We start from the raw sequence: 24,015 nt of genomic DNA, 5'->3' as shown, positions 1-24,015 counted from the left end.
CTTTGCATCAGTGGCAATTTTACTTAACTTTTTTCTCAAGTCTTCCTTATTTTAATATAGTTAAGCTGTTTTTGTTGTTTATTCTCTTGTCATACTTTTTGCCAACTTCTTCAACATGGCTCTGTTCACTTTGGAAGTCGACGTCAAAGGAAGTTCTTTCATGAAAATAACTCCACCTCTTAGCTGTTTGGTGTCTGCCAGTGATTCTGGAAAATATTTTCAAATTACTTTCAAATGTCCACGTATAAATTACAAGCGTTCATTGTACAAAAACGTGCTTTTAGACATTATTAATTGGCGCGAATGTCGCGCTTTCATTACCAAGTCAAGTATCAGAATGATTAGTGAGGGGACATAAAAGTCGACAGTTAGTGAGGCTAGTGTTGTGCCAGTACCGGCACAGTGTCGGATTTCCTAACAATAAATATCGTTATCTCTGCTATATTCAAAGAAAATGAGAGCGATGGCAATATTTTCATACAAGTTTTCAGTCGGAATACAGATACGCTTACATGTAAACGCGTTTATAAGTGACAAGCAAGATGCTTAATGCCATACCTTTAACCAGATCCTTTATCTCCTGCGCGGTGACTGTTGTGTTGTGTTGGGGAACGACGCAAGCGACAGCCAGGTCCCCACATTCATCGTCCGGGATCCCTGTGACTGCCACATCCAGGACACCTGGATGCTTGATAATCACTGATTCTACCTCCGTAGGTGATATCTGGAATCGATTACTTTATTTCAAATTATAATTTGGACTATTATATAATATAAGAAAGCTTGACTGCGTGCGCTGCTATTCTTATGTAGGAATTTAGGGTTTTTAATATTTATAATTTTTCTGCATAACGATATAAATAGTGTATTTTTTGTTAATATCAAAGACAAAACAAAATATGTAATCGTTTGTTTGTTTTTGAATTAACGATATAATTCCTGGTATATATTAAGGAAGTACGACAATTTAGAAAAAATATTATTACGTGATGATTGCGATATTTGAGGAGCATCTTCAGACGATCGACATAAAAGAAGTTCCAGTTCTCGTCTCTGTACAGAAGGTCACCTGTTTTAAGCCAACCATCTTCAGCATATGTTTCATTTGTTGCTTGTGGATTTTTATAGTAACCCTGAAGATCAAAACAAAACTATTTATGGTATTACCAGAAAAATAAAAACTCACGCCACCTTGCGGAAAGTCTAAATTAGAACGAATTTCTTGTACTGTCAACTGTAATTTAATTAGAAGTATAAATGCGTTCCCATGGCATGAACATCTTAAATTATTGTTATTCGGTAATTAAAACCGTCTTTCCTCACCTTAAAAGTAACAGGTCCTTTCAGCCAAAGCTCACCAGTTACATTTGGTTCCAAGATATCTTTCTGGGTCTCCGGATCAATTAACTGAAATGTCGATCGGTATTGAGTATTTTGTGTTCATCATAAAAAAATTATAATGAAGCTGACTGCAACTTACTCGACTTTCAAGATGGGGCATTGGTCTACCGATAGAGCCTGGGAAAGCCGAGACGAGGTTAAAAGCAAGGCCAGCGATTTCGCTGCAACCATATGCTACGAATGTTTCCGTTTCCGGTGTTATCACCTGGAAAAAAGGCTATATTTAAGTTTGTTTTAAGTTTCATATTCAAGACTTATAAAGTGTGTTACATTTTAATCTCCTTTGAGCCTTAAAAGTGAGAAAGGTTTTTTAAATTATTAACTCTTCTTTATTAATTTAATTCATGAAAACAAAGGGTTTAATTAGTCCAAATTTATTTTTAAAAATCTTTTTTTTTTTTTACCTTTAAATCATCTACCAACGTTTGAGGTACAGCACTGCCCCCTACCACTATATATTTGAAACTTGAAAAGTCACATTTATTACGCGTTTCACGCTTTGTCAATGATATTGCCATTGTCGGACTGATTATCATGAATTCTGGCTGAAATTAAAAAGAAAAAAATGTACTATAAATATGCAATAATAATGTTAATCTGAGTTAACTAAATCACAAACGCAGTTAATTTTTTTGTGAAGATTTCTTCATCATAGTGTTTAAAAATGTTAGTTATTCCAACAACTAAAATTAGGGTTTTTAAAAAAAAATGTTATTAAGGTAAACATTTCGCGGCAAGTCAGGACAATGGGAAAAATAAAATTTGTGAAAATCAGAAGTGAATCTACACTAATATTATATTCAAAAATTGTTCTACCATTTTCATAATTCCCTTATGGAATAACATAAAATAGATTTTTTATACTGTTAACAAGTTTTAAAATCAAAGTCTAGTCGTGCAAAGCCTAGAATAGTACCTTATATTTGTTGATAAGATCATACGTGTGTTCTGATGTGGTTGGCAGAGATGTTTGTATTCTCGTAAACTTCATCATAGGCGATAGAATAAAACTGAATATCGCTGACAGCCATTGCACTGGCGATACTATCAGAACTCTATCAACTGGTGACGGGAACTTAGAAGTTATCATCCTGTATATAATGAAAAATATAAGTATGTAACAAGGCGTAGCATAGAGCGTCGGTGGCTCAGTGGTCAAGCACTTGACTTGCAATCTGCAGGTCCTGGGTTCGAATCCCTCCATGTACCAATGTGTTTTTAGATTCCCGGTTTACATATGTACATTTATCCGACGTTCTTACGGTGAAGGAAAACATCGTAATGCAAGCTGCACATATCTGAGAAGTAATTGGTTGACTTTACACATATCTTTGTGTAAAGTCAACCAACCCGCACTTGGGCAGCGTGGTTGACTATGGCCTAATCACCCTTAACTTAGGGTAGGCTCCGAGCCCCTCAGTGGAGACCTATAGTGAGCTGATGATGATGATGAACAAGGCGTAGACAACGCATCTGCAATTGATGTCTATGCGCAGCGATCGCTACGCTATTTTGGCGTATTTAAGTGACCTCTGGCTCCTTTGCCACTTTATGATATAAAAACATGTACAAGAATCAGATGCGTTTTTTACTAAAGCAGACAAAAAAGGAAGCTTCTTCCTTCATTATAACTTAAAGGCAATCAACAAAAAAGTCCTACTTGTAACAAATTATATGTAAAGCAATAATATAATGTTTTATTTACCATACATAGGGTAGACCATACATAAGGTTTTTATGTGTGAGCGCAGCACATTTAGGTGTACCAGTGGTCCCACTTGTAGAAATTAGTAAACAGGTTCTCTCCTCCGGATCAAAGTCTGCTGGCCTGAAATATATCTTATAATAAAATTCTTTGTCTAACAATAGATATCTAGAGAACTATTTTTGCTTATTCTCGGTGTTTTTAAGTTAGTTGATTGAATAAATATATAAGACTGTCATCGCCCGCTACTCCGTCCGCTATGAATTTAAAATGACTATGTTCTACATCCGTGACAAATTCCATCGAGATCCGTTCGGCCAGTCTGAAGATACCATCAAACAAACATCCATCCATCTAAACATTCGCATTTATAATATTAGTAAGATAGTTTTTGTTTTTGTAATTAAAATTCGTACTTAAAATCCTCCACAGATGTTTCCCTTCCATATTTATGTATGAACTCCATAAAGTCACATTTTCCTCCTTTGTTGTACGTCACTATAGTTGTGTCTAAATTCATCTTCTTTATCACTTCCTCGACATCTCTTTCTCTTTCACTTAGACAGAATATTACTTTTGGTAAACATATTTCGAAGGCATCTTGTAGCTCCTCTAAAAAAAAGCAAAATGTAGTAGTAAAGAGATCACGAGACATGAATAAGATGGAAACGGAAAGTGACTAGGACTAATTGCTAGATCGATTTAGAAGACATAACACTTGTATTAACTCGTAGTGGGAACAAGGTAGACTGATAATAAGAAATTATAAAACTTACTGATTCCAAGAGTACTGTCGACACCTGCAACAATCAAGCCTAAATAGAAGGCAGCGTACATAGATGTAGTCAAGTGGATACAATTCGGCGCCATAATGAGAATGACGTCATCGCCCTTCAATCCAAACTTTCGGAAAGCATTCGCACAACCCACTGATCGTTCCAATGCATCTTGAAATGTTTCTGTTTCTCCAGTACCACCATCGATCTGCAAATATCCATTGAAAAGCAACTGTACCAATGTTTTCGTTAAAAAAAAGCAAAGTCCGATAATACGATGAATTCTTATTCATGTTGTGATGATTACTTGGTGATTATTTGTTAGTTGGGTATAAAACGAAGTGATTGTATTTTTTGTTAGGTTTCAAGGTCCGACTGACTGTACGTTAGATTGAATTAGATTACATACCGTACCTACATGTTATAAATATGTAAACATTTTTTTTGGACACAGTTATATCGTAGATAAGGCGGACTTGATTAAAAACAAAGATGACAAGACAATGCTGTGTCTATTAGGATGCGTTTCCACTGTCACAACAAGAGCAAAAAATATATAATCATTCCTCATTCTTGGTTTGAAAAAAAAAGAGAGCAAAAAATGTTTTAATACAAATGGCGTGGCAATTAAATATTCCTTATGGAATGCACTGTGAGTTCCAGCGTAGGTTTACACTTCTCCAGTTCTAATCCAGTGTTGGACTGGAATAATGTAAACTTGAACATACCTGCATTACATTACTCGGAGTATCTTTAAGGCTGTGCAAGATGAGTTTGCCGAGATGATGTCTGTCTGAGGGTATGCCAGTTTTAGCGACCACTTGACTCCCCAACTCATTCAGATACCAAATGGAAGCGTCACTGGCATGTTTGTGGAATTTAATTCTTTGTTTCATCCTTCCAGGATTATTTAAATCTATTGTTGATTCTAATTTGGTTCGTTATTGATCTGAGAACAGCTGTAAATATGTCGCCATTTAATTTATATCACAATTACATACATTTTAAAACTGTTCAATTATCCTTTATTATTGAGTTATAAGACTCTTCAATGTATTTAACGTTAGGAACAAACGTAACAGGTTGATTTGTTGCTAAGTAGTTACTGTCTAGTGTTTAAATACCGGAAGATCAAACAACATTATAGTAAGGTTATCTTTTCTTACAAACAGTATAACAGAAAAAAACCACGAAAATTAAACTTATAGATATATTTCTAACGTTTAATTTGCAATTCTGACTTAAAAATGATATAAACTCAATAGGTATGAATCTTTAGAATAAGCTAAAAAATACAACTGTTTACAAGCTCTAGTGAGCATATGCATATAAAACGTAGTTAACGTCCGGCAAGTATGCAAACAAGTGATGAATATGGAACATTCTGTTAATAGCAAGTCTCCGAGCATTGAATCTGCCTCTTCTAAACCTTTTTTCTTTGCGATACTTTTAAACAATATAATATGAAATTTAACACACACATTAAGGTTAATTTTAATTTATAAAATACTAGCTGTCGACCGAGACTCCGTCTGCGCGGAATTATAATAATACGTAGCTTATGTGTTCTTCTGGACTGTGTTCTACATTTTTGCCAAATATCAGCGAATTCCATGCAGCCCTTTTGGAACATTCAAACAAACATCTAAGCATTCACATTTATAATATTAGTAAGAAGTAAGATAGTACAAAGATAATTTTCCTTTTTTTTCTTGATTTGATTTACACACGCGGATAACTTCTAGATGGGTAAATTTATAACTAATAGTAATTTAACATTAAATATTGTTTTCTTTGAGTGTTACTTCCATATATAAAGTTTACTTACAACTTTATACGTTTGTCTTCAAAATAAACTGCGCACACAACACACAATAGACATTGTTGTTCTCTTGAGATTCCATTAAATACTGCGCTCAGTCGTGATCTCCACTTATGTAATGTTGACGATATTTTTTGCTTAAGGCAATTTTACACTGGTCGAAGTTAATTAGTTAAATTATTTAACACGTTCAGTGCTACCTACTCTCCCAGTAACTAATATGTTGTATTCATAAATCGTAGTAGTATTGAACGTGTACCAATTTTTTCTACGAAATAACTGACTGAGACGAAAAATCATGTTTAATACAAGAGACTATTTAGATTATAAACCAAAAAGCTCGACTCGACTTGTCCCGTATTTGTTACCTCACTCTTTATTATTGTGCAAGCGGTTTAGAACATACGACTCTAACATTTTATTTCGTTATTTAAACAATAAGAACTTGGAGCTGGTTTATAAAAGTTAATATTGCTCGCTATTAAACTAGTTGTCGCCCGCGATTCCGTCCACGCGATATTAAACAAAAATAAGTTCCTTTTGACTATGTTAAGTAGATAATAGTCAAAAGAAACTTACTAAGAAGTAAGAAGTATGAAAAGTTCACCTTTGTTGTTTTCTACAAGATAAATAGAGTTGTGTTAGTGCGTTTGAGTTAAAAAGTACTAAATACTTCGTAAAGAAAATAGTTTTTAAACCTTAAAATTGTAGTGTTTGAAAAGTATAGCATAACCTTATGATGAAAACATTTAGCCTCGTAATTTTTGTTGGCGAGCTCCCATAATATTTATTAATATATAAAACATGATGACGGCCAACAAAATTTTATGTGCTCGTTCCCACTTGACTTCCGACAATCGTGACATAGAAAAGACAGAAAAGTTCTTTTGAGACTTTTTCAGAGGAGTGCTAATGACCTTTATAATTTAGTGTCACATGCCCACCGGGTCAGATTAGTTTATCGGTCTATAGTGTCTTCTGTTTTCTTTTATCAAAAAGATTAAAGGGAATTATAACATGTTTTATTAGAAATGTCAGTGCACAGTGGGCCACATTTTGGATTTCATAGATATTTAATTTGATATTTAGTATCAGAATTTTTGCTTGAATATCCTTTAATGTTTAAAACATTAAATTTATTGAATACCAAGCCGTTCGGCGCTATTAAAATTGTTCAAAATATGAGAGACTAAATTGTACATAACAAAATCGCCTATAAAACCTCTTACGTTACAAGATATGTATTTCGTCATAAAAATCAAATTCAACCTAGAAAGGGACATTGAAAACATCATATGAAAACATCTATGAAAGCCTTCGATAAAAAATACATGAAATAATTAACGATGGTGAAAGCCTAAATCGTATTCTACTGTGCGGCAGTAAAGTTCTAGGGTAACAATATGTATGTTTGGGCGACTGTACACGGTTAATATCGACGAAGTTCATATACAACAGTGGGCTATCACGAATCGACGATGACGATTCGAAGGCCATTATCATAAATATTCGTGATACACGCACTGTGCTCAGCGTACGTCGTAACTTGGCAACTAATGTCATTATCTTGGAAAATTACAAATAGCTTTGCGAGTCATCTTAATAAGTTTGTAAAATTATTTTGATTAGATTGTGTGTACAAGTGTTCGTGTCGCTAATATAAATATAATGTCTCACAACAGCTACCTCACCGTTACTTGATAAAATATGTACATTAAGCAATCCTGTTCTGTTGTAAAAATCATCTCTTATCAGCAAACAGTTTTTATCTTTTCGTTGACTTGTTACTTTCCAAGTAATTACGAATCTTATTATATAATAGAATAATTTGGATATTCTTGTTTTGTATTTTTACGTGAACTTTATCTTTTATTTCTGTATAATAGAATATGTGGAAATTTGCCTTTTCACGCAGTCTTGCGGTAGGTCAACTTATACCAGTGATTCACAAAGTGAATTCCAATACACTGAGGTCCACAGACGAACCGGTGGATTCTACGATGACAGGAAATTAATTCCAGGGTTCAGAATCCCTCTATATACAATTCGTCCCTATCATTATCTTTGATAAAACACATAACAATATGTTTTGTACAGGAATACAAACAAAATATTACTGCTTCTTCTTCTTCTTCTTGAGATGCCTCTCCGACTAACGAAGGTTGGCGATCAGTTCTCCATATTCAAAGCCAAAATCAGTAAAACCGTAAATATAGGTACACAATTTATTTCCAAAGTACACTATTTGATATCTATATATATATTATTAAAATTGGAGATACTGTTGTTACAGTATCTCCAATTTTAATAATATATATAATTCAATTCAAATAAGAATGAAAAATAAATTTAAAATATTTTTGTCCTTCCGTCCGCAAGGTCACGTTTCTTCCAGATAATATCCGGAACAGTTGGATTGATTTTGACTTGATTTATATGGGAAGGTAGCTTCTTATACAATGTGCAAAGTTTCAGTTATTTTAAATGCAGATCATTCTGCTTCTTTCTTCACTTTCCCTACTATAAAATACTGAGGTGGTACTGTGAAATAACAAAAGGTTAAAATTACATTGTAAATTATTGCTATGAATTTCTTGCAGGCGTAAAATTTATTAGTATGAGCATTTATGACTTTACAGAAACGGTTGTACTAAATAAATTCTCCCACTATCAGCATTCATTTTTTGGTAGTAAATTGAAGTTTTTAATCATTAATAAATACTTAATTATGTTTTAATTGTATTGTTACAGTACTGCCTAGTTTTTATGAGTACGGGTTTGTACATTCTGACAATCTTTAGCCTAAACGACTAAAAGGATTTCCCCTGAGTACCATACACTCAGGTTTTTAAAGTTACCGTTCAATTAAAAACGTTCTCTTACGCTCGAATGATTCGCACATGTAACAAGAATCCAAGGCGACGGTGCAGGAACTTACGACTCGTACTATAAATAACGTAATGTGCATTACTGACAGTAAAATTGTCGTGACTAATATAAAAACCAACATATTACTACCATAGCACACGATTACTACTTAAAGAATCGAAGATTGATTTTAAACTTAGATATTTTCAATTTACTAAAATATATTGTATTACTAGAGTGTTTTCCGTTGGGTCGATGAGCCTAATAATTTCTGTTAAGCCAATTTTGTCTATTCAATAAAAAAAAACAATTTAACCGATTAATATAGGTAGGCAGATCAACCCAGCGGGATATCTTTCTCATTTGGCCTATTGTGTCTATACAAGCGAAAAAAGCATTGATCCGATTGATTCCATAAATGCGAACGGCCCAATGGGAAAATATCATTGGGCCGATTAATCGGATGATATCTCGACCACTTGAAGGAATTTCCGTATTCCTAATAATTCGTCAAAAATTATATTATTAATATTGTAATATCATTGCAAAGATTAAATTGTCTTATGTCTTATTATTATTAAATTAATTAGACATAGTAATAGCTATATTTGTACTTAACATATAATGGCGAAAATCCAGTTGACTTTCTCAAAGTTACATTAAGAAGGAAATCTTCGTTTTTTTAAGTATTTTGTCTTACAAACAATCTCAATGTCCTTCTCGTTCGTTTTAAAAAGACATAACAATTTGTTTTCGCATTTGTATTTTGGCAGTGGAAACTCAAAACCAGTTTAACTCGATAAACAAGTTTACGCATAGATTAAAAAAATATTAAATTTGCAATAAAAAAGAAGGAATTCGTTACAAAACTACTGTCTATAGAAAACAAGTAGCAATTAAACCGGTCAGGACGTAATAGACTTGTTTGTTGTGTTTTTCCTCTATTTACAACGAACTGTGTAAATAAAATTCCAAGCAATAATGTATTAAAGAAGAAAACATCTGTTAACAATTATTATAATTATAAAATTATTATATTATCTACACTAAGGGAAAGAATACGATTCGAATGACACTACGAAACTACGAAAAAAGTGTGAAAATGTCACAAATACCAATATGGCCGCCATGTATGAAATTTGACGTATCACAGTTTACTTAATTTAGGCTTTAAAATGGATACGGAGGATGCACAAATGCATACCTACGCGTGAAAAACTTCACCTCAAGTCAGTTGTAATCACAACGCAATATTATTTGTGAAATATGTTTACGGTTATATGGAAATTCATCACATGATGTTTAGTAGTGTTGATTATTTTTTTGTGTACTTTGAGACATTAAGACACTCTTAACACTGCGTTGTTATAAAATACAATAAAATAATTGTATGTAATTGTTTTTAAACGATTTTTAAGTTTTATTACAATTATTTTGATAAGATTAAACAATTTAATTTACTTTGTTGGTTGAAATAATGTTTTTCTACATTAAAGTCCGTACGATGTCGACACAATTAAAATTTTTGATTATAAATGTGATTTGGTAATTAACTGAATTTGAAGTTATGATGAGATATATACTTTAACTACAAGGTTATAGAGTAGTTATTTGCTTATTTTCCAAGTAGATGTAACAATAATATTTAGTTTAAATATTGTTTTACGTATAACGAAATACATTTCCAAATCGAGGACTACCTTATAACATTGCTTAATTTATTGACGGTTACCTTTATGTATACCTATTTTGGATTAATTAATTTATTACATTTAAACCAATAAATGCACCAACACTGAAAAGAATATCCAATTTATATGTTTTAATTAACAATGTGCACAAACTCACGCAATTTTATGATTCCACTGGCTGTCGCCGCTACTCCTTCCGCGTGGATTAAAAAACTTAATTAGTAGCCTATCTGTTCACCCAGACTATGTTTTACATTTATGCCAAATTTCAGAGATATCCCTGCAATCGTTCTTAAGATATCTTCAAACAAATATGCATCCATCCAAACATTCGCATTTATAATATTATTATAGTAAGATTGTTCACGAAGGTCGTAGATTATAATCAGTAAAAATATTTGAAATGCGAATCTAAGTTTTATAAAAACATTTAACAAATATGCCTTGACATGTTTTTTTGTAGTCGTTTCTCAAAATTACTGAATTTATACAAATTTTTATTTGAAATGCATAAATACTGTTGTTTAGCAGAATTGAAAAAGAATAAGTCATTTTGTTTAAAAAAGAAAAAAAAAGTTGCGACTTTATGCGTCGGATGAGTAATTTCATGTCTATTATAAAAAAAATATTTAACGTTTTATTAATGACATTACGAGGTTATGTTTCACGATTTTGTAATTAGATACAGATTAGGTTTACGAAATGCACGATTGTGGTTACTAGTTCACAAGAAGTACGACAAAGTTATATTAGCTATAACCTCGCATTGTCGTTGACGTGTTGTGTTTGTTGTTGGGAAAATATATCGCAAAATGGATCAGATTGTTGGAAAGAAATATAAATTGAAAACATCGGATAATTTTGACGAATATTTAAAATATATCGGTGAGTATTGTGTTTATTTGTTTTCAATTTTATTTTTAAATATATTTCCATTTAAATGCAAAATTCATATTAAGTTTTTATGTCATTTATTATTCTAAATAGGTTTTATATTTTTTTATTTTGTATTAAAATTATAATTATTAAATCTACGTAATTAAAAACAATATTTCAAAATTAATTTCGATTAATTTAAATCTCAAACTACGCATGCAAAAATCAACATATATTGTTTTTTTTTGCTGTATAAAGTAACAAAGGTCTTAATAGTCAAGTTTAAAAAAAATAAAACATTGTGCAAACAACAAATTATTGAATACGATTATTTACGTGGGAGTAATCTAAATATGAATTGTAAATACCGCAAATTACCTACTATAATAAATATGACGGAGTTTTCCATAGACTATTTCACAACTTTTTTGTTGTTTGACATTGACCATATTTATATTATTTTTTACTACCATCGCTAATATGTAAATATTTGGCATATATTTGCATAGTAGTTTAGGCTTATTTTAATAGGCAGAATAATGTTTTAACAGAAAAAAAAAGAATATTTTGTTTTTTTTTTATCAAGATAAAAATCTTCCCATAATAGGAAAAAGATCAAGTCAATTAGTCAGTAAACATTTGAAATAACTTAAGCATTATAGAATTATTCTGATTGATGTCTTCTATAAGGTCGTTTAAGTGAATCAAGGTGATAGTCACAAATAACCCTATCGCAGCCTTAATGGTCTTAAAACCATTAGCACGCGCGATCTGAACCAGGTTCACCAGATTAGGTAGCAAACATAACCTTTCAACCGCTGACGCAATCTCGAAACAAATGCTAACGGGCCTTGTGTAGCGGTTTCAACATCCCACGATACACTTTAAGGCCCATATAAAACTTATAAATAATGGTAAAAAGATTGTAAAAATAATTGACAACCATTGATGACACGAACAAACTAATTTAAATAATAAAATTATTACAGAAAAATATTAAAAACGTCATTATCGGTTAACCTCTTGCTAAATTGCGACTTTTGAAACGATTTTTTTTTTCAATTATTTTTTCAGGCGTTGGATTCATATCTCGAAAAACCGCAAATTCTGTGTCACCAGTTTGTGTGGTGACACAAAATGATGACGGTTCATATACGTTGGCTATGATGACAACATTACGAAATATTTACACAACTTTTAAACTTGACGAAGAGTTCGAAGAAGAAAGGGCGGATGGAACCAAGGTAATAAATGACATTTTTAAATTTTAAGGTGGCAAACGAGCTAGTGTCTTATAGACATCCACAATTGCAGATGTGTTGCCTACCTTTAATCGACTTAGGACGTGACGCACAGAAAGGGAATATTACCCCTCCCTATTCGTTCCGTGCTCCATCAAATCGACATCACCTAAACTCATCTCAAAATCAATAATAAATCTGAGGAACACGCACTCATGAGACGAAACACAGAATTACTTTCACGTTGCGCCTGTTCTGTGCGGTCGTGGTGTTGCACAGGGCGAGGCCTATTCGTGCAACAGATGTTGCTGGCGTTTACTACTGTTATATACTTATCGCCAATCTGATGTTCAATGATGGCAAACAATACGCGCTAGTTTATTAAATGCCCAATCATCGTGTGGTGGCCACTGAGAGCGGCAAATAGTTCTAATTCAAATCAATAAGAATATTTCAAGTTATGTACGTTTATAGCAGCATAATTGTCAAGGAGTATAATGTTTGGAAAAATGTAACTGTATGTGTTTAATATTTTTAGGTTAAATCAACAATAGTGCTTGAAGGTAATAAATTAATACAAACTCAAATAGAACCTAATGGAAGAAAATCTGTACACGTGAGGGAATTCACACCGAAGACTTTAACCGTGGTTAGTATTATAAGTAAATTTATTTCATGATAATAAGTCATGATAAAATTTTAACGAACAATTGCTATGAATATTTAATCAGGCGTTTCATGTAATGATAATGTGCACTAAGTTCGAATTTTATCAAAAGCAAGAAAATAAATAAATTTAAAAAAGATTTAGCAATTTCGATAAAAATCTTCGTTCTTTGGTTTAAAAGCACCTAAAGCCTTGATATATTTGCGGACAATCAGGTTTTTGCTTTTTATAGTAAATATTTTTTTGAATTTAGAATTTGGATAGTAAGCAATTAATATTTTAATATAATGTTTTCGATTTTCAGACGTCCACTGCAGAAGGATGGAATGGACAATGCATCAGAGTGTACGAACTTGTTGAATAATTAATTCTTTATTCGTTTATTTAGAATATTATGTTTATTTCATTTTTGTATCTTAAGTGTGGAGTATTGTAAATGTAAGGTTATGTTTTCATTTAATTTTAATTTAAAAATAAATAATACGATCTCATCTCGCGTTATATTTTGTTATGACAGACTTCTTCAAACCACCAAAAAACCAATAAAATTCATTGCATTTATTTTAATACTATTATTTAAAAAAAAAACAAAAATCAAAATGTTATTGAATGTACCATCCATATTCTTCTGAATTACTCAAAACGGATCCATTGTGTCCCCATAATAATCTATCGTGGTACTCGTCCATGTTTGAATCCAATTTGATTCCTTGATCATATTTTTTATTAATTATTAAAAACATTAACACATAATTAATCATAATTGGACACAAAATCCATTCAAATCTTTCTTCACTAGTATTTGTACCACCCCAAGCAAGTCTGTCACCGATTTTATTAGTTTTCACATCCAGTTTTAAGAACAAACCATGCTCTTTGTTCACTATTTTGAACAAAACACTGTCTTCCTTCAAAACTGGTAGAAACTTCCATTTAACTCGTTCACTTCTTTTATCTCTACCATCTCCCCAGGCTAATCTATCGTTGTAAGAATCAGTATGGGCATCTAACTTTAGAGCTAGATTGTATTTCTTATTCAAGATTACCACATACTCTTCTTTAAGTATCGTCTGAAACGCTACAGGAAAATAGTTGGTAACAATATCTTTACAATTTAAATGCCATAGTTGGTAAGCGTAAGTCATTATGTTTCTATTTCCTTCAACCAGCAATTTAATTATAACATCGAAAATCAAACTGCCATTACTACTTTCATTGATAATTTTGCTTTTCAATATTGCATTCTCGTAATTACCATCAACGATATTTTTATACAAATAATTACATAATTCTGGGATATTCAAATAAGCTCTGAAACTGTTAAACATCGTTAAACCTAACAATTTCTGTGGCAAAACAAATTCTTCACAGTAAATCATATTTTTTGCGCTTAAAACTTTTTCAAGAGTTTTGATATCAGTAGAATCTTCTTTCAAACCGAACACAACAACTTTGCCGACATCTTTACTGACGATTCTTGCAATATCTTTAGCACAACTTTCGTTTATAAGTGCACCCAAAACAGTAACAAGTTTTACGGAATCATTTTTGATATAACCACTGGTATCACAATTCGTGGAACTTACGACTGGTATTCGATTTGGTATTTTCCTATTTGTATCCGGACCTTTGCTCACTAATTGGTGAACATCGTTAATATTGTAACAATCAGCGAAACCTGTGTATCCTTCCGGGGCTGATATTTTTCCCTCGCCCCAATAATCAATGTGATCAACAAGTTTACTATGGGATATTGGTATTTTAACCAAATTATAATCACCTAAAAACGGCACTTCGGAATATGGATACATTTTGTCAATATTTTGATCGTAGTTCGGAGGTCTCGCATATCTCCAAGTACTTAAGGATGTCATTTTTATTTTGGTAACCTAAAAATATTTAAAAAGTGATTGGTCAAATGTACAATATCAAAGTTACACACTTGTTAGAGGTAAAGAAATTAAAGAAGAAATAAAAAATAAGATTAAGTAAGGGCATGGTATAAGGAGGAAAAAATTGCATGTGTCAAGGACAACTTTAAATAAACCCCTATTTACGTACTTTAGTACCCTTTACATCGTTAGGAGTAAGCCTCAGAAGAGACGGATATATCACGTGAAATGTGACATGCTTAAGCATGACTTAAAAGATTAATAATAACTGGATTTGGCCCCGCATAGTGTCTGATAAGGACTGGGGGATGTAAAATAATCTATAAACATCAGAAATAGATCAAAGTCCTGAGACTTACCGAGTTTGAAGCGTAAAATAACTGTAACTTTAAGTTAGATGTGACTTATGCGGCTTTTATATATATTAGTAATATTTCCATGGTGGTTTACTATCTGACCTGTTTAAATATTGTGGTTTTTGATATGATAACGGAATATAAAAATAACTGCAAAGAGTTGCAAGCGGTTGCCAACGACACCGACTGCAAGGAATTAAAAAAAAACTTAATAACCTATGTGTTCTTCCAGACTATGTTATATATCCCGGCCAACTTCCAGCGAGATCTATGCAACCGTTCTGGAGATACCTTTAAACAAAAATCCATCCATTCATCTAAACTTTCGCATTTATAAAATTAGTAAGATGTAGCTAGGCTAGTAACTCGCCCAACTTGTAACGTTTTCTTTATAATACACACCATCATCAGCTTTGTTCTATCGTCTCTACTTATCTATTTATATCATAACTGTGGACCTAGCACGAATATTTGTGAAGCGCTATCATATCATCATCAATATGCTGATACTAATTTTTACAATTGATGATAACGTTACGAGAGCGCTTGTCGCAAATATTCGTGCTAGACCCACTGATCATACAACCCAAACACTAAAATTATTTACACATTACTTATTAGTGTTATATTGTGTGCTTACTTTTTATCTTTAAGACCTACGACATTAACATCTTTAAGCAGCAATAATCCACTGATAAAATAAGTTTAATACGAGTCATTCTATAAGAGATAATGTTTTAAAACAGATATATGAACAACAATGAAGAAAAATAGAGGGGCTATTAATGAGCTATTCGGGGCTAACACCGGTAGTTGTTAAAGTCGAAGGAAATTAGAGGACTTGATTATTGGGCAGTGTAAATCAAGATTTCAAAAAAGCATAAGAAATTAAAGCAATGAGGTCATGAATAGACCGAAATTCAAAAAGTTTGTTTAGAAAATCAAGTTCCCCAGACTATGGCATGGGATATCACAATTGAGATGGAGGAGGGTTAAACCCCACGAGTGTAAAAATCTTCAAAATTATATCATACATATTTTTTGCTGGCATTATAAAATCTTATAGTGGTTTAATATGAGTAGATATGTAGGGTTTTTCCTGTTAAAATATTACCCCAGGAGAGTTAAGCCACCGTGATTATTGACGCTTATTTTGCTTTCAATTACCTATAATTAGGTCTTAACCTAGGGATTTAACAACTTGAAAGTTTCGCTCTTTATTTCGTAATCGTATTATGCAGTATGTACACACCTGTAATTTTTTATGATAAGATATGCAATATCTATATAAAATTGCTTATAAATACCGAAAATAAACTGTTCGATTATTTAGTAATCAAAGCTTGGTGTTACGTTTGGAAAAAATAATTCAAAATGTCCTACCTCGGAAAATTGTACTCACACGACAGAGATGAAAACTACGAATCTTATATTGAAAGTTTAGGTAAGTACCATAGTGATTTATCTTGTATGTTAATTTCAAAAGAGGAACCTAAACATATCTGAAAAGTCAAAAGTATTGTTTGAGTAATTGATAAATAAAAAAATGCATTTCCTACTGTAGTTTTATTAATAATATTTAAAGAAACAATCGCCCCACAGCAAAAATAATATTTTAAAGTACTAGCTGTCTTAAAAAATCGTTTGTAAAAAACCTTCATTATTTGCTATTCCTGGCTATAATTTATCTTATCCGTTTAGTCATTTTACTTGGTAATAAACATCGATCCGAATATTCACTAGTAAGAAGTAAGATAAGACAAACTACTTTGTAGGTCTGCCGGCTGATAAAGTGGCAAACTTGAAGAACTACAAGCCACAACAGAAGCTAGAGAAAAATGGGGACACCTACACGTTGACAGCTGTCAGTCCCGTGGGCAACCGGGTAGCCTCTTTTAAAGTAGGCGAGGAGTTTGATGAGACAGTCGCCGAGGGACATAAAGTAAAATATTTACATTACCGCTTATTTGCACAGTAAACCACATGTCCGGTTTCGATCCATGCCATGTACCAATTTGTTTTTCGATATATATTTATCCCACGTTCTTACGGTGAAAAAAAAACATTGTGTGTATAATTTTCGTCATCAGCTCACTATACGTCCCCACTGAGGGGCTCGGAGCCTACCCTAAGTTAAGGGTGATCAGGCTATAGTCAACCACGCTGGTCAAGTGCGGGTTGGTTGACTTCACACATATCTTTGAATTTCATCTCAGATATGTGCAGGTTGCACCACGATGTTTTCCTTCACCGGAAGAACGTCGGATAAATGTACATGTGTAAATCGGAAATCGAAAAATACATTGGTACATGGCGGAATTCGAACCCAGGACCTGCACATTGCAAGTCAAGTGCTTGACCCCTGAGCCACCGACGCTCTATATATTTTTTTTATAATTTTTATACATTTTCAGGCGAAGACTACATACACTCTTGATGGCAACACTCTTACTCAAACCCAAAAATTCCCTGACGGTAATATTTTGTACACCAAAAGAGAATATTTCGACGACAAACTGATAGTGGTAAGATCTTTTTATATTTGGAAATAATTTTTTAGTACCAGACATTTGATTTTCTCAAAAACCAAAATGGCAGTCATGTATAGAATTTGACGTTTCTATGTTTATTTAATTTAGGAGTTGATTAAAGTTAATAATATCAATTTTTCCATCAAAATCTTGCAGAGAAAACTAAAAAACAATGTTGATATTGTAATTTAAAATCGTACGTTTCATTTTAGACGCTGACGAGAACAAACTGGGATGGTACTGCTGTGAGATACTACAAAGCTTAATTTGATTTTTTTTATAAGCTAACTTTTAATATTTGATTAAAACCTTTTTAATATAAATAAAACATCAAAACCATCTTTGACTATTATTTACTATTACATACAAATTCATTTTAGTTAGGATTTGTAGACAAATTTTTGGTATTTATTGCACCCATGAGAAATATATCTTTCTTGTAATTTTCTGCTGCACTGAGTTCTTTAATTGTTAAAATCTGGATGTCTGAGCTTTGCTCGGTATTCTTTTTTTTAAATTGTGTTTTTTTGAAAATTATACTTAAGTACGAATTACTAATAAAATGATGAAATATGAATAATATTTTTCGATCTTACCGATAGAAAAAGTTAAGTTTATGTTTAAGTTGGTTATCGATAAAACATGAATAAATTGACATTTTCTAAAAATGATTCCTAGCTAGATCGATCTATCGCCCCCGAAACGCCCTTTATACTAAATTTTATGAAAATCGTTGGAGCCGATTCCGAGATTCCAATTATATACAAGAATTGCTCATTTAAAGATATAAGATTAATGTCGCCCTTAGTGTAGGATAATATGCGTAATTAAAATTAAGGTAAAACTTTAAAACAAATAAAGTACAACTCATTATTTTGTTTAATTATGTTGTAACAAATTCATATAAATATAAATCACAGAACACACAAGTAGGTTTCTCTGGCAATAATTCTAAATGTGCCAAACAACTACATCCCTTACAAACAATATAGTCATCATTCTCAATAGGGGTAAATGTTATAGAACAAAACATATTTAAATGTCCGTCAGTACACGAAAAACCATTAATTTCTTTATCACAACACTGACAAATATATTTATAATCTGTGGTTATTGATGTTATTTGAGGATCAATGAAGTTCGATAGTTCCATCTTATATTTTCCACAGTAATATTCCAAATAAGATTTGGCACCGGAAAGTGTTTCGAATTCTAATTTGCTTATACAATTTGTTTTGTATTTTGCATAATTTTTTTTCATAATTTCACTTGCATGAATAGCGTGTATTCTTTCTTTTATTACTTCCAATGATGTCTCAGGTAAAGATAATGTTGTTGGTACTTTGCAAAGTATTTCTAAATTATTATAAAGTGTTAAAATTATATAATAAAGTTTTAATTTATAAATGTCTGTGTCACCTTCTGACAATAATTTAGTGTAATCAAATTCAGGTAACATTCCTGTTTTTAAAGTTGTATATATTAATGCTTCAATATAATCCCAACAATTTGTTAATTTCTTTGTCTCATTAATGTATAGTTCAATCATTTCTGAATTATCAGTTGTCTTTTTTAATAAAATCAGATCGATTTTTAAAGGTTCTTTTCTCCATAGAACTTTTCTTTCTATTAGTGCAAATGTACATAAAACACCATTTGGAGAAAACCCAATAGCATGTAATTCTGAACTTGGATATGATTCTTTTATTTCTACTAAAGTTGTTTTTACATTAAATTTACTATTAATACAATCAATATCTATTTTAAATAATTTATTATTAATTGTAGATAAATAAAATTCATTTTTTAACTTTTTAATATCAGTAACTTTGTAATCAGTTAAATTTTTCACATCTTGTGTTATTAAATTTAATTTTTTATCAAAGATTTGTACTACAAAATGTCTATTTTTACTGTATAATAAAATTAAATTGTCATTTTCAAAGACATAATTAAGATTGTTTACTATCATTCTATCACTGTATGTCCATATTTCTTGTTTATCTAATGCTTTGATTGAATTATTTTCTATGTTACATACATAAATATATACTTTACCTAATATATTAGACTTAATAAGTAAGAATTTTTTATCACTTATAGGTACCCATTTTATGTTCATAATTTCTAATGGATCTTCATCTATGTCACCAATTATTTCTGCATTTAATTTCGAATTCCAACAATTTATTAACCAAAATAAAATTAAACCATTTTTTTGTGCAGTCACAAAATAACATGAACCATCAATATTTTTTTTGTCAGGCCAACAAATAGCTACTGTGGCTAAAGCATGAGCTATTTCTTGTAGTTCTTTTGAGTTTTTAGGAGTTACATTTACTTTTGCCAGTGATAAACGTTTCAGATTGTCCTTAATTAATGATGATATGTTTAAAACACTAATCCATTCTAACCTACTAGGACCAAAGACTTCAACACAACCAACATTGGTTAAAACAGCCATGACACTTTCCATACCATTAATAAACCCTGGTGGAGACCATTCGAAGGCAATTATGCAAGTCATTTCATTTAGTAGTTGATTATTATGAGGCCACAACGTCGGATCCATAACCATTTGGATTAATTCTGAATTTCTAACACCATTTTTTGTAACATTATTTTCAAATAATACAGATACTGGGCTGTATTTTGAAGCGGTGATTATAGTCTCTACATAATCAAGTTTCTTGTCGTATCGCTGCAAATTGTAAGGAATATCCAAAATGTGTAAACCTCGGTCAGTGCGAAATGCTATTGCAGTGTTATTACACACCATTTTAGTATCTTCGATTTTATTGATGTTGATATGGAGCTTGGTTATTTCATTCCACATTTTTATTACGAAATACCAATACTTTTATAAAATACGAGAGGGAAAATTATTAACAAATAAATTTTCCTCACTCACTCCACAAATAACAATATTTGACATTGACATGTTGTGACATTTATATTTTTTAAAACCGTAAATAAAAAGTACAAATGTTTACAAACACACCACGCCAAAATCATATTAAACTAATTATTTAATTAAAAATTATAACTCAACTCACTTAAACATGTAAATAAAACCACTACGGGCTTATGGTAAGAATTGTGAAGAAAATTTGTTTCTTATTATACAATCCGATCATTGTTATCAGAATAAATAAATAAAAATCATTTTAGCAATGTTACAATAGGTTTACAACATTTGCATCAAGCGGCTGATGGGACAAGTAAAAGCAAATAAAAAACGAAATGTTCCACTGTCAATGTCAAAATAAATCACTGAATAAAAGTCATAATACAAGCACGTTTTTGGGTTTTGAGAGGTACGTTTTCGTTGAATTTACAATTTATGCTTCCTAAAACAATTTATTTCTAGCAATTTTAAATGATTTTGCGTGTACGTCCCAGTGTAATCTAATAAAGATTTCTTTACAACGATGGGGAAAGCACGTCACAATGCAAAGGCTCGACAAGTTGTTAAAACAAACATTGATAATTCTCAAACAAGCGAGGTAAAACATTTTTATGATCAAATTAAATCACAAAAAGACTTGGGAATTCAATCTTACAAATCAATTATAATTGCAGATAAAATTAGAATTTGGCAAATCGGATTATGGCGCTTCGGATGCAAGCAATCTTTTGGCTCTACCTTCTAAAAAAAGGAAAACAAACATCATTAAAGAGAAAAAAGAAAAGACCAGATTTCTATCTAAAGCTCAACGGAAAAAGTTAGAAAAAATAGTTGAAAAGAAGAAGAAGAAAGAATCTGTAAGTACAATCATCCATTTTATACACAACACAGTTCAAATCGGAAGAGATACATTTTTAAATTCTTTCAGAGGGCAGCACTGTTGGAATCACTCTCTCAAGTCCAAGCTACTCCCGATGAAGTGAAACAACTAACAGCCATTTCTGCTGTACAAACTATAGGTCTCAGAAAGTTGAATGAGTTCAATACAGAAGTTACAATTAAACAAGATACACAAATAGATGAACAAAAGAAGTTCAGCAGCATAGCAGGTGATTATGACAATGATAAAAAAATATTATGTTAATTTTATATTTAACTAGCTGTCGCCCGCAACTCCCTCTGCCTGTAATTAAATAAAACTTTGTAGTCTATATGTTCGTCCAGACTATGTTCTATATGTATGCCAAATATAATTGTGATCTGATTAGTCGTTCTGGAGATGCCTTTAAACAAACATCCATCCTTCGATCAGAACATTCACATTTATAATATTAGTAAGATTATTGATGACCTTACTTCATAAGTGCAGTGTTACCCATTTACAAATAGTCAAAATATTAAGAAATACACTATCATATTTTTAACATAAACCAAATTATAAAGTAACAAAATTGCATCTGTGGATCCTCTGGCGTTGTGTATGTTCATGGGCATTGGTACAAATCATTTAAGAAAATCCACTGCTTCTGCTGCAAGATTTTTAAATAGTTTTTAAGATTATCTTGAACATACATTGTGACAAAAGATTTCTTTTTAATATAGATAAAGTTGTAAAATACTTATGTTTTTGTTTATTTATTAATAGGTGCTAAGAAACGCCTTAGGCTGTTAAGATTAGAAAATTCAGAGAAAGTAAAGAAGAAAAAATATGACCCCAATGTTGTTGGACTTGAAGAATCAAGTGATGAATCAGAATCATCATCAGATGAAGATGATGAACCAGCAAATGGTGAAAATGGAAACAAAGAAGTTAGTGCCAACAATGTTGAGATTGTTGAAAATAATTTACCCGAAACAGTACAAGATGTAACAAAAATAACTGAAAAATATCCTCCCGTAGAAGTTAAACAAGTTATAGTTGTTGAACAGAAAAAACCATTACTTGAACACCCTACGGTTCATATTGATGTGAAACGAGATCCAAAAATACAAGTGGCGAGGTTAAAACTACCAATACTTGGTGAAGAGCAAAGGATCATGGAATTAGTAAATGAAAATGAATTTCTTATTGTTGCTGGTGAAACTGGTAAGAAATCATGTAACAATGTAATTCCCCCCTCTCTCTTAAACTTGGGCAAGATCCCAAAAAGTACCAAGACCCGTAATAAAACAAAAAAAAGTCGGGTGGTTGAGTCATTTAATCAGTGTTAGTCGAAAGCACAAGAACAGAACAAAATGCTTACATGAATTTATGCAGTGCAGCACTATCATTACCACATTGTTGTTTGGAACGCAGGAACACTTATATTGCATATCTCATGTAAAAATAAAACATGGCTCCGAGTAGTACTACCGAGTAAACTAGACAAGTAGAAATTTTCAGATTTGGGCTTTGACTGTAATTACAGTTTATTTCTCAATGTTATCCATTATTACTTGTACTAAAAAAATTAGAAGACCTTAATTCATTACAATGTTATTGCCATTTTAATGCCTTCAACGATCTTCAATCAATCTTCTTATCCTGACTCAACTCTTTAGGTGTCTTGTCTTAGGTGCTGGTGAAGTAGTCCTCTGACTTTTTTTACTATATACTTTGTTACTTTTTTACAGGTAGTGGTAAAACAACTCAAATACCCCAATTCCTATATGAAGCGGGGTATGCGGAAAAGAAAATGATCGCAGTCACGGAACCACGACGTGTGGCCACTGTGGCCATGTCTGCTAGAGTCGGCCATGAACTTGGCTTAACCAGTAAAGAAGTTTCATATTTAATGCGCTTCGAGGGAAATGTCAATAAAGATACAAAGATTAAATTTATGACTGATGGTAAGTTTGCATTTTGCACTCAGATTTAAGTGAACACTTAGGGTTGAGTGTAGATTTGGTATTAGAAATATACTCTAAGGAATTCCTTTACTAACTAAATAAAAAAAAAATTGACTAAATAAGTTGCCATACCTAATAATTAATTTTTAAAATGGATCAAAAGACTTGTAATTATATTGTGGAGGTATTGCAGTGTATAAAAAAAATTAACCATTGCAGTTTTAATTGTTTAAATTTTTATCTAATATTTACTTATTTGAATAAATTGTATGCCTGAAAAATTATTTAAAAAAAACTTCATAATGACAAAGTAGATAATTTATGTTAATTTTTTTATAAGAGGTTTGCTTCATTTATAATGTTATTACGGGTTTGTGATTTTTTGTTTGAGAATAAAGCAAATTTAGATTTATACGGGAAGAACTCTTGATAGTTTCACAAAGTAAATTTTG

General features: G+C 31.7%; 5 protein-coding genes across 6 annotated transcripts in view; 3 read left to right on the top strand and 2 right to left on the bottom strand.

Moving 5' to 3' along the window:
• Positions 1-6: 6 nt before the first annotated feature.
• On the bottom strand, positions 7-5,815 carry LOC106117600 (luciferin 4-monooxygenase-like). The gene is made up of 12 exons (XM_013311973.1): positions 5,711-5,815; positions 4,611-4,841; positions 3,883-4,090; positions 3,523-3,718; positions 3,107-3,229; positions 2,318-2,492; positions 1,806-1,946; positions 1,481-1,606; positions 1,324-1,407; positions 987-1,133; positions 559-724; positions 7-206 (listed from the first exon to the last, which is right to left on the bottom strand). The coding sequence occupies exons 2-12, from the start codon at positions 4,776-4,778 to the stop codon at positions 79-81; spliced, it is 1,662 nt and encodes a 553-aa protein (XP_013167427.1). The 5' UTR covers positions 4,779-4,841; positions 5,711-5,815; the 3' UTR covers positions 7-78.
• A 4,940-nt stretch (positions 5,816-10,755) lies between these two features.
• On the top strand, positions 10,756-13,596 carry LOC106117609 (fatty acid-binding protein-like; the record flags this gene model as incomplete). Its single annotated transcript, NM_001312779.1, is given in 4 exon segments — positions 10,756-11,148; positions 12,214-12,383; positions 12,919-13,029; positions 13,352-13,596. Coding segments are annotated over 4 exon segments (414 nt in total). The 5' UTR covers positions 10,756-11,075.
• On the bottom strand, positions 13,596-15,543 carry LOC106117608 (microvitellogenin-like). The gene is made up of 2 exons (XM_013311984.1): positions 15,299-15,543; positions 13,596-14,936 (listed from the first exon to the last, which is right to left on the bottom strand). The coding sequence occupies exon 2, from the start codon at positions 14,919-14,921 to the stop codon at positions 13,650-13,652; it is 1,272 nt and encodes a 423-aa protein (XP_013167438.1). The 5' UTR covers positions 14,922-14,936; positions 15,299-15,543; the 3' UTR covers positions 13,596-13,649.
• A 1,059-nt stretch (positions 15,544-16,602) lies between these two features.
• On the top strand, positions 16,603-18,162 carry LOC106117610 (fatty acid-binding protein). Its single transcript, XM_013311987.1, has 4 exons — positions 16,603-16,739; positions 17,071-17,237; positions 17,710-17,820; positions 18,039-18,162. Exons 1-4 carry the CDS (start codon positions 16,670-16,672, stop codon positions 18,090-18,092), a joined length of 402 nt encoding a protein of 133 aa, XP_013167441.1. The 5' UTR covers positions 16,603-16,669; the 3' UTR covers positions 18,093-18,162.
• A 2,891-nt stretch (positions 18,163-21,053) lies between these two features.
• Positions 21,054-24,015, top strand: part of kz (putative ATP-dependent RNA helicase kurz) — a 13,127-nt gene continuing 10,165 nt past the window's right edge. Inside the window, exons 1-6 of one of the 2 annotated variants that reach the window (XM_013311965.1) lie at positions 21,054-21,143; positions 21,229-21,332; positions 21,409-21,591; positions 21,663-21,843; positions 22,380-22,820; positions 23,348-23,563. In XM_013311965.1, coding sequence (XP_013167419.1) covers positions 21,258-21,332; positions 21,409-21,591; positions 21,663-21,843; positions 22,380-22,820; positions 23,348-23,563 — 1,096 coding nt within the window. In that variant the 5' untranslated portion in view covers positions 21,054-21,143; positions 21,229-21,257. Of the gene's footprint in view, positions 21,333-21,408; positions 21,592-21,662; positions 21,844-22,379; positions 22,821-23,347; positions 23,564-24,015 lie in introns of both variants that reach the window. The other variant, XM_013311964.1, reaches the window with a different exon arrangement.

Source organism: Papilio xuthus, unplaced genomic scaffold (genome assembly GCF_000836235.2).
Source record: "Papilio xuthus unplaced genomic scaffold, Pxut_1.1 DF827679.1, whole genome shotgun sequence".
In the NCBI taxonomy this organism is placed as follows: Eukaryota; Metazoa; Arthropoda; class Insecta; order Lepidoptera; family Papilionidae; genus Papilio; species Papilio xuthus.
Note: the sequence above shows the minus strand (reverse complement) of the source record. Positions and strands in the feature narration are given on the sequence as shown.